The sequence below is a fragment of the Pimephales promelas genome, chromosome 15, assembly GCF_988280905.1.
Source record: "Pimephales promelas chromosome 15, fPimPro1.hap1.1, whole genome shotgun sequence".
Lineage (NCBI taxonomy): Eukaryota > Metazoa > Chordata > Actinopteri > Cypriniformes > Leuciscidae > Pimephales > Pimephales promelas.
The window spans coordinates 20,482,180-20,498,271 of record NC_142783.1 but is presented as its reverse complement, the minus strand read 5'-3'; the positions used below and the strand labels follow the sequence as shown (position 1 = coordinate 20,498,271).

Here is a 16,092-nt window from a genome sequence, read left to right as displayed (position 1 = left end):
TTATGAATTTTGTTTTATTTCATGTAATTAAAAAAACATGATTCTCTAACCATGTTCATGTTTGTGACCCTGGATCACAAAACCATTCACAAAATTATCGATTTTTCTTTTATGCCAAAAATTATTAGGCTATTAAAGGGGAACTTGGTAACTCTAGCCATTCCTTTGCTGATGCTCTCTTTTGTTGTCGCATGTTTTCTCATCGAGCTCCCCCTACAGCTGTGGAGCATATATTTCACAACACTGTTATTAAAAACCTCTCTTGCGGCACCCTCCTCCGACTTTCTACCGCTGCTCATGTGCATTTTGTTATTATCGGAGCCGGCCAACTTTATCCTGTGGAGTGGAGCTATGTCTACTGAGTGGGTACGTCATACACGGTATCATAGAATTATGTTGAATTGGCATAAAGCAGTTTGTGTTTCTCGCTCGTTCTCACTTCTCACATGACTTCAGATTTCCAACTTACCGGGATGTTAGTCCCCCATGTTGCTAGGTTGGTTGTCTACCTGGGAGCGGTGGGGGGAGGGGGGAAAGTCACTATTTTCACCAGAACAGGTTATTAAACCATTCAAATGATTTCTAAATGGTTTTATTAAGTTTAAATATTTGCCAAGTTCCCCTTTAATGAAAGATCTTGTTCCATGAAGATGTTTTGTAAATGTCCTACTGTAAATATATAAAACATTTATTTTTGTGAGTGAATCCAACAAAATCGCGAACATAAAAGGGCAACTTTAAAGGTGATTTTTCTCAATGTTTCAATGTTTTTGAAACCCTTAGTTTCCAGATTTTCAAATAGTTTTATCTTGCCCAAATATCCAGTGAGCTGCAGCTCTCTGACCTCTGGCATCAACAAGGCATTTTTCACCCAGAGGAGAATAGAATGGCCAGACTGGTTCAAGCTGATAGAAAGGCAACAGTAGCTCAAAACACGTTCAACCTAGAAGCAGATGGGCTACAGCAGCAGAAGACCACACCGGGTGTGCTAAAGAACTGCAAACTGAGGCTACAATTCATGTGTTCACCAAAATTGGACAATAAGATTGGATAAACGTTGCCTGGTCTGATTAGTCTCGATTTGTGCTGCGACATTTAGATGGTTGGGTCAGAATTTGGCATAAACAACAGGAAATCATGGATCTAACCTATCAATGGTTCAGGCTGCTGATGATATAATGGTGTGAGGGATATTTTCTTGGCACACTTTCAGCACTTATCACCCTTCCTGTGTGTTGCTGGCCATGTTCAGCAGGATAATGTGCCATTTCTCAAAGCTCAAATCATGATGGTTTCTTGAAATTTGAAAATGACATTTCACTGTCCTCAACAGTGTATAGTATACTTTTAGCCCTGATGAAGGCCTGAAATGCGTTGGCAAATAAAGAAAAAGACTGAACCGTGAGTTCTAGCATTGGACCGGAGGTACGTGTTCACTTCTACACAACATTCCCGAATCAGGCTAATGTTTAAAATGTCATTTATAATGCTGCTATTGCTAAACACAATACATCATTTAAACCGTAGTAAAAATGAAAATAGTGGTCATTTTTATTACTTAAATAAATAAAACATACTAAAACAATTCTCCTCAGAAATACTATTTAAGAAGTTAAACTTAAAGTTCACTAAGCTCTTAGTGGAAGAAACACAGTTATTGTCCAGCTGGAGAAAGTTTGCTTTGCTCTCGAGTTCTACAAGTGCCCTTGAGAGACACTGCTACCACTCCACCATTCGCACATCCTGTCCGCTGGATATGTGTTAAAATGATGATCTTTTTATGCTTCTCTTCGACTTAAGTTGTGCAGTTGCATTGGGTTTCAAATACCTGCATGAGAATGTGGAGTGGTGGCATTCCGCTGAAGTGTGTTCACCATGCTCAATCCCTGCCGCACCTAGTTTACAAGGATATTACACATTGCCAAGAGCACTGACTCAATGGCCATGCATGTCACTCGGAACCAACAGGAATGTCAGACATGTCTGAATTACCCTAAATTGAATAGACCCTTAATTTGTATATGGATGTCCCTAATGCATAATCTATTCTGCAGCCTGCAGACTTTGTATTATTTTCACAGTGAGTCTTACATTGATTTAGACAGTAACTATAAGTATAGCGCCTTTAAAAAAATCTGCTTAAATATTTAAGTTCAATTACCATTCTTTCAGCATTCCTCCACCTCCCTCAGACCACATCTATTTTATCTCACTTCTGCTATACTCTAATATTGAATAATACATATTCTCATAGCCCAGAAGTATATAAAGGATGGTATGCCAAACGTGTTTACTTTTATCCCTCTTGAGGATTATATGAAATTTGTGTTTCTGGGAGACACTTACTTCTCTATTTGTTGACAAAATAATCATATTTTGCAGATCATGCAAGTGGCTATTAAATGCAACAGCCATTTTGTTATCCTGGCATTGGTAGCTACTAAACGACCTTCTTAAAATCAGGAAAACTATGTAAAAATCCTGACCAATTTCTTTAAAATGATTTGCATGTCATTAATGTGATATAAAATATAACCATATGTACTTAATAATGTAAAAAAATAATAAATTAAACCTGTTATGTTGTAGAGCTCATAACATGGAAAATGTAGAAAGAGGAACCTACTCCCAAATCTAATCGTAACCCATGTTACTTTGTATTACTCAGTACATTGAAAGTACTGTAAAAATAAAGTTCAGACAAATAGTGCTACCAAAGTTTCAAGAAACATTTGTGAATAATTATAAAATACATAAAATGAAATATTTCAAGAAATGGCAATGTTTATTTAAAAATGTGTTATCTAAAAAAAAGTAATCTACATCATGATATTAAATTATGGTCAGAACTTTTCGTAAATAAAATAAACAAAAGCATCTGTGGCATCTTAGTGTTTTTTAAACGATGTAAGTACCGGTATGTCACAACCAGATCAGTGGTATCTGGAGCATTCAGTACAGTGCAGATGGTATGTGCAATGACAAAAATGTGTTTTTCACCATTCAAACTAACAGTTGCCCGACCACATTTTGTAGCACCACAGCGAAAGCAGCCAAAAAATAAACTAAACAATTCACCTCTCAACTAGGGCCATACTGAGTAAAGTGCTCTTTTTGTGCTCCCCTAGATTGCCTTTGGCCGTACTGATTCAGACACCTGTTTGAAGTGTGAAGCAACTTTCATTGTTGAGTTTTTGCTTCCATTGCTGTGAGGTTCTTCCTTAATTAATGGTGAGGCCTTAACACGTTTACAGCTCGAGGAGAGCTTTTGTTTCCCGCTTTCTGGTGAATCTATTTCATTACAGAGATACAATGAGAGAGGCAAGTTCATACCTGATGCCCAGACGCTAAGACTTGGATGTAACTCGAATAAATAAAAGTCAAAGACTCAGCTCCAAAGTCATCCCTTAAGGCGAAAGTACTGCTCTTGCCACAACATGTGCACAAGCTCAATGCCACAGTCAAGCTTCATGCATTAGCCTACGCTAAGCACACAAGGTGCTTTCCTCTCTCTAACACTCTCTTTTGAGGTTCGGTAATACATCTGTGGCTGTTCATGCCAGTGCAGTCAACAGGAGCTTTGCTGAGTACACAGAGAAAACAGGTCATGCACGGGTGAATCTTCAGTTAGATGCACTTTTGGCTATTCTTGAAATCTTTCAAAATGAAACTTCTGCAAATGTTTCACAATGTGTGGAATTTTTATTGCGTGTGATGACAATGTCATTTTTAGTTTTTTTTTTTTAAGAAAAGGATTAGGACGTTAGGAAGTCCATGAACTTTAAACTTAAAAGAAAAAAGAAAAAATTTATTCCTGTTAAATCAGTTTGGTAATGACACTAATAAACTACTCTCTGATCATGATGTAAGATTTTTTTTTTTTTAAATTAATGTCATTTCTTCCATTTTCCTTTTCATTTCTATTATTAAAAAAACTAATGAAAAATGTGTTTGGTGTGATGCTATAATGACAGGAATATTGGGGACAGCAACTCTAAGTCATAAAAAAATATTACAAATAGCACACATAAATACTAAATTAACTAATATATAATTTTTAAAATAGTGAATAAAAGTGTAAATTTTGCATAAACAAACTTTTTTTTAAAATGTATAGTCCAAAAGTCTAAAAACTGTAAATGTAAAATAGTAAATAATGACATAGTAATGTTTAAAGGTATTATAATAGTCAAAAATAAAAGGCAGATAATCAATTAAAGCCTTTACTGTTTATATATATATATATATATATATATATAACTTTATTTCCCTATATGGAAATAAAGTCAAGGCTGTTTATAGAGTGAACGCATCCAATTTCATTCCATTCATAAACTTTCATACACTGTAAGCATTCACAATTGCTGAACAGTTTAGTGTCCATACATATCTGCATTGACATATAGTCTTTTCTTGAAAGCTGTGTTCTGTTATGAATAGTGGCTAGGATGAAGGGATCTATTTGTGTTGCCAAGAGCTTGTGGTTGCAAGGTGGGTGACTAATACTAATACTTTTCAAAGCATGCTTAATATATTACTTATCACTTAGAAATGTGGATGTACTACAGTGAACTGAAACAAAAAAAGAACTCTTACAATAAAATCTTTATCGTATTCCAGAACGACAAATGCATTGCATTAATTATGTCTGTTTCATTGGACATCTTTTTCAAACTTTCAGTACTATTCAACAAGACATCGGTTTCCTGTTGGAGGTTTGTGGGTTAATTTAACTGAATATGCCTCAGTAGTGCTGAGAAATCTGAACAATCACTTCCGAAATACTTTTCAATCTGGGTTAAAGGGATAGTTCCCCTAACATTCTGTCATCATTTATTATTATTATTATTTTGAAGAATGTCTACTTTTCTGTCAATACAATGCAAGTCAGTCAGAACCAATGTTCAAGTTTTTTTTTTAAATATCTTCTTTAATATCACACAGAAAAAAGAAAGATTTTTTTTATTTCAATGTGAACAATCCCTTAACTGAAACTTTCAAAACTTCCAGCTGAAACCTTTCTGTAGCCCTATGCATTCAAATGCATTTTTAAGAAAGAACTGTGTGAAGGGAGTAGGGTGTGTGGCTCAAGACTGAGAGGCCAAACCCTTGCAAACACAACAGTTTTCTTGGAATATTTCACTTTTGACAAAACACACTTAAATCATTTTTTTTCTTTCTCAGGGAATGTTTATGTTAGGTTTTTAATGATCTGACTGAAACCAGGGCTGTAGCTATACCCACGATTTGACATTTGGTCCCCTCAAATATTACATATTTGATCACATCCTCAACTAAAACATAGTTCAACTCAGCATATATATTTCAAATATGAGATTGTCTATTATATGACATTAACAAATGCAGGTTTTTCCTTTGTCTACCTGATCAAAGTTCTCCATGACGCAGAAGACCCCCCCAAAAAAACATCACAATTGATTCGAAACATACAAGAACATTTAAGCGCATAATGCCACAAAATTACATCTAAACAAACAACCCTAGGCATCACTTTAAAACTTACTCTCTGTACCTGTAGTTTCGGTGTGTGTGGTTGTCATGCTGATGTTGCAGAACCTGTTTGGCGGCTCCAAAAGCATAAATCTGATGGAAACCCCATGACAGAGAGGATGAGAGCCACATTCACCTGGAGAGTAGAGGTGTCAACATTAGAGATACATAGCTAAAGATACATGAACGACTTTAGGTAAGTGTCTCACTCCCCACTTTTCGGTTCATTGCTGCTCATGTAAAACAGACAGAATCAGAAAGAACATCATTGTGTAATTTATCATCCTGCTCATGTTTTTGTGTTCAGGCATCTTTGCCTTTAATGTAAACTGATGGATTATTTACTATGGGGGAAAAAAAAATTGAATATTGAAGCAGCGCCTTTAATAAGTGTTTGCTGTGGCCTTTGCCCAGGTTGTTATAAATGTGAGTCGATTGAGGTTTTTGTGATTAACACTAGCTTAGAAACTAAGAGCATTCACAAAAATTTCAACAGGAGAAACATTGTTATTTTGCTGAAATGTTTAGCACTTATTCATCCTGCATCATGTGCAGGCTATATAATTATAAGTATTATGATAACAAATATAGCTTTTTAGCATCAGTTTTTTTTTTTTACAGAAACAACACATTATATGATTTCCTTTGCTGATTAAACTCAAGGCTTTACTGAGTAATTATCATTCTGATCTTGAGACTAAAAATCTAAAGACCACATAGCCATTCCAATCATCCACTCTGAATAATGTGCTTTAGACAAATCAGATAAAATTGGAAAACAGACTTTTAGCAGATTTCATCTTAAAAGTGTGCACGTGCACAAAAGTTTTCAGATTTATAAAGCCATGCATATGCCAGAACCTGTGCAAAATTCCTTTATAAAAACCAGTCAGTGGAAATACATGCTTCTCCACCCCGTCTATTACCATATAGCCATGCATGGAGCAATGCCTAGTTTTAATTCGCGTTTTTATACCATCGCATTTTGGCTTTTGTAACTCACTGTATTGTGGAATGGACATTACGTCCTTGGCCTGTCTCCGGTTGGTCCAAAATGCGTCAGCAAGACTTTTATTGGGGCTCCGTAAATTCACTCGCATTAGCGCTGTGTTAGCATCATTGCATTGGCTGTCTGTGCGGTTTAGAGTGGAGTTTTAAACCCTAGTCTTTGTTTTTAAGTATCGATCTAAACTTCTATCCCTACATAACCCTTCTCGAGCTCTTCGCTCCGATAGTCATAGATTGCTCACTGTTCCCATGAGCCAGATTAAAACAAAAGAGGAGGACGTGCCTTTGCTGTTGAGGGCCCTAAACTCTGGAACAGGTTACCAGTTCACAGATTACAGATTTTTAATCTTTGCTCAAAACTCATTCTTTTTTCATTGCCTTTAATGTTCCTTATTTTTGCATTTGACGTCAGTTTGATTTTCTTTTGCTATTTAGTTTGAAAATTGTCTCTGATTTTATTTGTGAAATTCGTTGTCTCCTTCTTTTATTTTATCCGATGTTGTAAAGCACATTGGTCAGCTGCTGCTGTTTTAATGGTGCATTATCAATAAACCAAACTTGAAACTTACTATGCATATAATTTCCATATGCATGTTCCCATCCACATGATACCATGTTCGTCGTACAAGACATCAGGAAAACATGAGCTACATGAGATAAATGCCATTTGTGCGGTCAAATAACATTGTTTTTTGTTATTTTGTTTTTTGTTTTGTTTTTTATCTTGTAATATATGTGGAAAATTGTGTACGCACATTCCAATGCCTTTTTTGAGCATGCGTAACGTCTATACATCAGGCCCCTGGTATTTATCTCCTCATCTTTCTTTCATCTGAACAAACTGGTTCTCCTCATTCTCCACAGTCCATCCATTCCTAAAGCATTCCTGACAAAAACCACACGCACACAAAAGCATACAAAATCTGTGAAAGGGGTCATGAACTGGCTTTTTAAATTTTATTATATTGTCGTCTAAGGTCAACTTTTCGCTTGGTTTTTGCATTCAAAAACATCAAAATGAATAAGTAATAGGCTATTTTGTGCCCTATTTTTGAGCCTAACTGAAAAACACTCGTTTTTTATGGGCGTCTCGCACTTCGGAAGTAAACGCCCACTGCTGTGAGTGGATAACAGTTTTGCATATTATAATGAGTTTCAACTCACCCGTCGGTCCACTTGGGGGAAATTTAGAAAACGTCCAATGTTGTAAAATGGCAACCGGAATGATTCGCTTATACATGTTTGACCCAGAGTCTGTGTGTTGCACAATTCCTGTCAGATCCAATATAGATGGCACAGCACCGTTCTTTACTCTTAATCGGTCTGTAAATCCAGTCTTGTTTACAAAACAACAGTGGTGGTAAGTGCCAAAGTAAAAATACTTCGTTACTTTACTTAAGTAGTTTTTTCGGGGATCTAACAAGGACGTTTTACGATGTACTTTACTTGAGTATGTTTTATTTATAAGCTCTTTGCCAGCATACGCTCACATAGCAGTCAGTTCGCCATTGACCGCAGAAACAGGTGAAGGTACAGCTGTCGCTGCCAGCAACGATCCCAAGGTTTCCGACAGGGATCACCCATGGCCATATATCAATGATATGTTCGAATTCACTGAAGTCAAGGGAGATTTATATCGGCTGAAATGTCGTCTTTGCCAGCCACCGATGAATAAAATTTCAGCATTCAAAACTTCATCATCAAATCTGAGAAAAAAGCATTGAGTTGAGTTGACGTTAAAGCAGCACTAAAGAAAATTACCTTTTTACCTTAAAATAATGTTTCCAAAATTGTTTCAGCGGTTCATCAAGACGTAACAGCGTGAAAGGCACTTCTGCCTTCGCTTTGTGGTCCCATATCTGCTAGAACCACATTATATAAGTTTGCCAGATCAGGTCGAATTTCTGTAGTTCGAATGAGAACTATAAATTTGACTTTACGGCAAGCGTTACAATTGGACAACGTTCACTCTAAAGCGGGTTCTGGATACACAGTGGATAAACAGGACGCGCCAGAAGGCTGCGGTAGGCTACATTTACGACAGCGATAGCGGACTATGCCGCTTCCAACCTGTAGGGCGACCGGAGAGGAAAAGTTCTTTAGTGTTGCTTATGTTACTATTATTAGCCAATTGATTTCATATTGAAACAGCTAACAAAATGCCTTGTAAACAGCTAGCTCACAAATTCTTAATTGTATTATTATCATTTGTTCAAATAAAACATTGCATATCACTCCCAAAACAATTGATCTGCTTAATTCTTGATAATTACAGTTAATTTGAATATTTACTTTTTACTTTCGGTACTTTTTAGTACGTTTGAAATGGGATACTTTTGTACTTTTACTCAAGTGATGTTTGAATGGAGGACTTTCTACTTTTACTGGAGTAATTAATTTTTTTATTTAGATATTTATACTTTTACTCGAGTATAACTTTTGAGTACTTTTACCACCCCTGCAAAACAATCCTCAGTGAAATGAAGCAAACAGATGGACAATGTTTTACCTCATCAGCTGGAACGTCATGAAAAATAAAGTTTATCCATGCAGTTCTATTGGAATCCAGAGGAAGCATATGCAGCGACTGTCTTCCACAACCAGGCACTGCACAATATTTTGTATTGCTCGTTAGCTTTTTCATCCGGTTTGTCATCACGAGGTACCTATGTTATTTAGCTAGCTATGCGTGTAGTTATGTGAATTGTTGTTTCTAATGTATTAATATATAATTTTGGAAATTTAAATTTAAATTAAAATTTTTTGAAAAAAAAAAAAAAAAAAGCTATGCGTGTAGTACGCCAATCGGTGGGCGGGCTTTGCTGAGGCTGGTGTCAATAAAAGCTTTTATTGGACTAACAAGGACGTTTTCAGTTCTGATTCTGAACCTTACAAGATTTTCTTACAATATGATGACCTCTTAGATGTCAAAAGCTCAACGAAAATTTGATTTCTCAGTTCATCACCCATTTAAAGACAATACCATGTTAAAAAGCATTTTATTTTGAGTAATAGGAGATTAGACTAGCTGTGTTTTACACTCTGAAATCTGAAAACTTTGGCCTGTAGATTATATATTTTGCAGGACTATGTTAGTGTGAGATTGAATATGTCATGATTGTCATAAAGTCACATGACATGTGCCCATGTGATTGGCTGCCAGGTTGCAAACCTGGCTTTGACTTTACATGGCAAAGGGAGCATTTTTTTTTTTGTATCTTGTCTTTAAGAAATGTGGTTTGCCAACAACATGGAAAAGTATCTTCCTGTTATACACATTTTAACAAACATTCTAACTATGAGGTGAAGTCTAGTCTCGTTGAACATCTGATTAACTAGAACTGCATTACAGCTGATTACATCTTTTGGAAAAACTGGAGGTGGTTCCTAACTTTTCACTGCCACTTCCTCTTTCCCTTCTTCAAAGCGCAATGTTTGTTGTTTTTTAGTAAATATTAAAATAATTTATTGATAAAAAATGCAACTATCAACTATTTTTCATATTTTAAAAACCTGTAACAGTGGTGCTTCATATTATCTTTATTCCCAGTCAATATGCAAGGCTACTGAAAATGATGCAATATAGATGTAACAAGTGTCTAAAGGAGTGTGGGAAGGGGTTAAAGATGCTGCAAGGAAGTGCACACTTATGTCCATTTATAGAGTAACGATGTCATGAATTTGGTGTGTAATAGCTGGTTTGTTCTGAATCAGCAGAGGGTTCTCTTGCTTTGAGGTGTGAGATAGCCTCAAATTCCGATAAGTCACTGTAGCCTACTTCCTTTATATGTTCCTAAAAATACTAAAATAAAATGCTTGGTTGAATGACTTTAGGTCAGTCATTTCAGGTGAAAATTTTTAATTTTAAATGATATCTTCAATTGAATGCTCGCTCGCATAACACCATTCCCGAATGATAACATTGTCTTGTTCTTTTTTGTTTTGACAGATCTCCTGAAAACTGGTTTTCGTGACATGTCCAGTTGTATTTAAAGGAGCGAAGACATGATGGTAAGTACCCAGTCTCCAAAATAGCAATTTAGAGGTGCAATATTATCCCTTTTACCTAGATTTGTTTAGCCATGTCTGATTCAATGGTTAAGTCTGCTGGATGTTTCAGCATGGCTAATAATCATTTACAGCACCTTAAATTACATTTTTCCTGAAGCATATAATATTAAGTGTGTTTATGAGATTATAAACAAAGCATTTTAATATATGGTAGTAAGTTACCTTGTTCATGTGCAGAATGGAGAAACAAAGAGTGTAACTCTGGAGGGCACAGAGAAAGGAGGTGCCATCATCACAGGAAAAACAAATCCAGAAATGAACCTGCAGAAAGGTAAATAACTCACATAAAGTGAGCATGTATCCAATATGTTGCCTCAATCATACAAGTAAACTTCATAGATTCTGTAACATACCTTATCCGCTCTTTTTGTTTCTTCCAGGACATGAGCTTGTTTCTGCAACAATTCATCTGGAGCACCTTAGTAAAGATGATGTGCTAAAACTGATCAAAATCATTGAGCCCTATGACAACAACCTTGAACTTAAGACAACAAAAGACTTAAAATCAGGAGTGGTAAGCAATCTTGTGAATTAAAAAAAGAGAGAGAAAAAAAATCAAGCTAAATCACTGAAGCTATCATGTCTTCATCTCATCATATCTTCATCTCTTTTTCCTCTTTAGTCCCTTGGTGATCTCCAATTGAACAGTGAGGCAGGATTTCAAGCACCAGGTGTTCAGGTTAATGGACTGAATGGACAGATAAATGCCCCAAGCCTCAAGGGTGCCATCTCAAACCCAACAGTAAATGCAGAAATGCCACAGATTGATCTAAAGAATGCCACACCAAACTTCAGCCGCCCAGCGTTCAAAATGCCAACTTTTGGCATGTCTGCACCAAATCTCGAAGGAGCAGGTCTGGATGGCAGATTAGAAGCACCTGATGTCAGTGTCTCCACCCCTAGTATAAACACGCCGGATGTTTCTATTAATGTGGATAAACCTGAATTGAAAACCAAAACGTACAGGTTCAAAAAGCCCAACTTCAATCTACATGCTAAAAAACCAAAGGTTGATGGCGATGTGAATTTAACCACCCCAGACCTTAACACTGACCTAAAAACCCCTAAGCTAAGTCTGTCAGCCCCAAAGATTAATGGAGAAATGAACACCCCTGAAGTAGACATGACCTGTGATCCAAACCTTGACATCGAAACACCAAAAGTAAATGTTGAACCTCCATCTGGCAAGTTTAAATTTCCCAAATTAAAGAAAGCAAAACCTATGAAAGTAAAAGTACCAGAGGCAAGTGTTGATGCAAATCTAAACACACCAATAGATGCCAATGTATCAATACCCGATTTGAGTCTCTCAGCACCAAAGATAGATACAAACACAAATGTTAATGTAAAAGCACCTGATATAGATGTTAAAGCTCCATCTGGAAAGCACAAGTTCTCAACTATTAAAATGCCAAAGCTAAACTTACATAAATCAAAGATGAAAACTCCAGAGATAAATGCAGGGATACAAGCATCAGACTTAAACATGTCGGCTCCTCGGGTAGATATGAATCTGCCAAAAGCTGAACTGGAAGGACCGAATCTAGATGTCAAGGCACCAAAGCTCAACCTCTCTGCACCGGATCTAGACATTAAAACTCCAGCTGTTGATGTGCAGGCACCAGATATTGACATAGAAGCTCCATCTGGAAAGCTTAAGATGCCGCATGCTAAACTGCCTAAAATAAACCTATCTGGGCCAAAATTGAAAGGTCCAGATGTAGACCTCAATGCAGAGGGAGATCTCCAAGCACCGAACCTCAACCTCTCTGCACCGGATCTAGACATTAAAACTCCAGCTGTTGATGTGCAGGCACCAGATATTGATATTGACGCTCCATCTGGAAAGCTAAAGAAGCCATATTTTAAACTGCCTAAAATAAACCTATCTGGGGCAAAAATGAAAGGTCCAGATGTAGACCTAAATGCACAGGGAGGTCTCCAAGCACCAAACCTTAACCTCTCTGCACCAGATCTAGACATTAAAACTCCAGCTGTTGATGTCGATGGCCTCAATGCAGAGGGAGGTCTCCAAGCACCAAAGCTCAATCTCTCTGGACCGGATCTAGACATTAAAACTCCAGCTGTTGATGTGCAGGCACCAGATATTGACATTGAAGCTCCATCTGGAAAGCTAAAGAAGCCACATTTTAAACTGCCTAAAATAAACCTATCTGGGCCAAAAATGAAAGGTCCAGATGTAGACCTCAATGCAGAGGGAGATCTCCAAGCACCAAACCTCAACCTCTCTGCACCGGATCTAGACATTAAAACTCCAGCTGTTGATGTGCAGGCACCAGATCTTGACATTGAAGCTCCATCTGGAAAGTTAAAGAAGCCACATTTTAAACTGCCTAAAATAAATCTATCTGGGCCAAAAATGAAAGGTCCAGATGTAGACATCAATGCAGAGGGAGATCTCCAAGCACCAAACCTTAACCTCTCTGCACCAGATCTAGACATTAAAACTCCAGCTGTTGATGTCGATGGCCTCAATGCAGAGGGAGGTCTCCAAGCACCAAAGCTCAATCTCTCTGCACCAGATCTAGACATTAAAACTCCAGCTGTTGATGTGCAGGCACCAGATATTGATATTGACGCTCCATCTGGAAAGCTAAAGAAGCCACATTTTAAACTGCCTAAAATAAACCTATCTGGGTCAAAAATGAAAGGTCCAGATGTAGACCTCAATGCACAGGGAGATCTCCAAGCACCGGACCTAGACGTGAAAGCTCCAGATCTCAGTCTTTCAGCACCCAAAGTGGAGGGCAAATTTAGTGCTCCAGATGTGGATCTGAACTTGCCAGATGCCAATATCGAAAGTCCAAATGTAGATCTCAAAGCCCCGGACATTGACTTAAATGCTCCTAAAATAGACATTGATCCCCCCTCTGGCAAAATCAAGCTACCTCACATGAAGTTTCCCAAGTTTGGTATTTCAGGACCTCGGGTTAAAACACCAAAATTAGATGCACCTGATGTAGATGTGAACATCCCTACAACAGAACTCAAAGGGCCTAATGTAGATGTTAAAACACCTGATCTTAGTCTTTCCACACCTAAAGTTGAAGGTGACATTTCTGCTTCCTCTTTAGACTTTGGTTTGCCAAAAGCCAATTTAAAAGCTCCAAGTGCGACCATTGGGGGGAATCTAGAGTCACCAGATCTTCCCACTCCACATGTAGACTTAAACTTGCCAAAAGCGGAGCTTGAAGGACCCGATGCGAACCTAAAAATCCCAGACGTTGACATTAATGGCACATCTGGAAAATTTAAGATGCCACATTTCAATTTGCCAAAACTGAATATGCCTGAGCCAAAAGTAAAAGGGCCTGAGCTGGATACTAACGCAGATCAAGATCTCTCGGTTCCCAAACTTGAAGGAAAATTAAATGCACTTGGTGCTGACCTAAACCTGCCCGATGTAAATGCAACTTTACCAAAAGCTGAAGTCAGTGTTCCCAGTGTAGATGTCAATTCCCCAGACTTAAAGACTCCATCTGGAAAGCTGAAACTGATTACAATCAAGAAACCAAAAGTTGACCTTTCTGGTCCTAAAGTGAAGAGTCCTGGGATTGACTTAAATGCAGAATCCCCTGATCTCAGCATCTCATCTCCAACAGTTGATACAGATGTCAAAGTCCCAGATGCTGATATGAAGCTTGATGTAGATGTACCCACAGCAGACGTTGACTTCACTGCTCCAAAAGGAAAGCTGAAATTCCCAACATTCAAAAAGTTTAACCTGTCTAACCCAAAAGTCAAATCTCCTGATGTTGACATTGATGCTGATCTAAGTGGGCCCGATCTAAACCTATCTGCACCTGGGATTGGTACTCCTGATGTTGACATGAGCCTACCCAATGCTGGGGTTGATGTAGATGTTCCCACAGCAGATGTCGACTTAACTGCTCCAAAAGGAAAGCTGAAATTCCCAACATTCAAAAAGTTGAACCTGTCTAGCCTGAGAGTCAAATCTCCTGATGTTGACATTGATGCTGATGTAAGTACACCAGATCTAAAGCTATCTGCACCCGAGGTTTGCAGTCCTGATGTTGACTTGAGTCTACCAAATGCTGGGGTTGATGTAGATGTTCCAGGCATCACTGCTGAAGCTGAGGGCTCCAAACGTGGGATAAAATGGCCCTTCAAATGGCACAAATCAAAGAATGGGGATATAAACATCAAAGCACAAGAAGTAGATGGTCCCACTTCAGAAATAAAATTTGACAAAAATATACCCATCTTCAAGCCTCACAGCTTGCCAGCCAGCAACATTGACAAAATCTTGAAAGAACTCAATAGAGCAGTTGACTACAATACTGACCCAGCAGAAACCAGTACTGACGAGGCTGCCTCGGTCACATCAGTCCAGACAAATCTGAAAGCTTCATCTCCATCTGTTGGGGTCAATGAACAGACAGTAGCTGTAGATATCCTGGAAAGGCTGAGGTTGTCTAATGCACGTACCTCAAGCCCAGATTTAAGCATATCTCCAGAACCAAGCAGCCCTACAAAAGTGAACAGAGGAACATTTAAAGTCACAAAGCCTGATGCTGATAAGGACTATCCAGTAGTTGATACTACTAGCAAGGACGATGACGACAAGATGACCATCAGCTTGAACAACATGCTTGGTTTATCAAATTAAACTTCAAGTAAAACCTCGTTAGTGTGGTTCCATATTCACTGCATATGAAACCAATGGATATGTAAAATAATGAGCCCGATCTCTTGAAAGTTCGCATCTATAGCGCGAATGTAATTTCTTGTGCCATTTATACGGCAAAACTAGTTTTTGCGTGTATATGGTACACGTTTTTCGCGTGCATATGATACGCACTTTTTGGTGTATAATAAGTACAAACTCCCCACCGCCCTTCCCCCTAAACCTACCCAGGGGTTTTTCAGTGTGTAGCATATGCACGCAAAAACCATTTTTGGCGTATAAATGCCACGAGAAATGACAATCGTGGTATAGATACGCACTTTCATGAGACTGTGTTGAAAATAATATGTAAAAGAAAAAAAAAATTACAACTGTTTACTTTAAAAATGAGTATTAATGGAGAAGCATTAAAGAATTTGACAGAGATGTAATTATTTTTATATTCAGTTAAATACATAATTGTATAATAAACTCTTTAAATGTTTAATGATTGTATTGTCTCAAAATGTATGTATTGTGCATGTATGTAATGTATGTGCATGTATGTATTATCATATATATATATATATATATATATATATATATATTTTTTGTTTACACCTCTTTCCATTATTTTTATAATTTTACAAAGTATTGAGAATAAAAAAAAACACCAAACAAGTCTACATGATCTTACATCTATTAAAAAACAAATAAAAGAATTGTGGCATTCTATCTTTTTAATTAACCATGTGCCTACCATATATTCAAAAGGCACAATTCTCTTAAAGTACTTTAATAAAGTTTATCATTTGAACAAAACATGGCTAATTTATTTTAATGCTTACATCCGA

General features: G+C 37.4%; 1 protein-coding gene and 1 long non-coding RNA gene across 4 annotated transcripts; one reads left to right on the top strand and one right to left on the bottom strand.

Moving 5' to 3' along the window:
- Positions 1 to 5,527: 5,527 nt before the first annotated feature.
- On the bottom strand, positions 5,528 to 11,039 carry LOC148973559 (uncharacterized). Its single transcript, XR_016146681.1, has 3 exons — positions 10,944 to 11,039; positions 10,753 to 10,851; positions 5,528 to 5,647 (listed from the first exon to the last, which is right to left on the bottom strand). It is a non-coding gene; the product is annotated as an uncharacterized LOC148973559 (long non-coding RNA).
- LOC120477784 (uncharacterized) lies at positions 5,617 to 15,779 on the top strand. 3 transcript variants are annotated; one of them, XM_039669630.2, is made up of 5 exons: positions 5,617 to 5,707; positions 10,469 to 10,530; positions 10,768 to 10,861; positions 10,971 to 11,104; positions 11,213 to 15,779. In XM_039669630.2, the coding sequence occupies exons 2-5, from the start codon at positions 10,525 to 10,527 to the stop codon at positions 15,239 to 15,241; spliced, it is 4,263 nt and encodes a 1,420-aa protein (XP_039525564.2). In that variant the 5' UTR covers positions 5,617 to 5,707; positions 10,469 to 10,524; the 3' UTR covers positions 15,242 to 15,779. The 3 variants fall into 3 exon arrangements, with proteins under 3 accessions (XP_039525564.2, XP_088976452.1, XP_088976451.1); XM_089120326.1 differs by lacking the exon at positions 5,617 to 5,707 and adding an exon at positions 10,224 to 10,367; XM_089120325.1 differs by lacking the exons at positions 5,617 to 5,707; positions 10,469 to 10,530 and having other exon boundaries at positions 10,738 to 10,861.
- Positions 15,780 to 16,092: the final 313 nt, after the last annotated feature.

Bases quoted from the DNA above. Each gene is read 5' to 3' on its own strand.
- LOC120477784 (XM_089120325.1), top strand. From the start codon at position 10,738: ATGGTAGTAAGTTACCTTGTTCATGTGCAGAATGGAGAAACAAAGAGT. The intron at 10,862-10,970 runs GTAAATAACTCA...TGTTTCTTCCAG, and splicing joins AGAAATGAACCTGCAGAAAG to GACATGAGCTTGTTTCTGCA. The intron at 11,105-11,212 runs GTAAGCAATCTT...TTTCCTCTTTAG, and splicing joins AAGACTTAAAATCAGGAGTG to TCCCTTGGTGATCTCCAATT.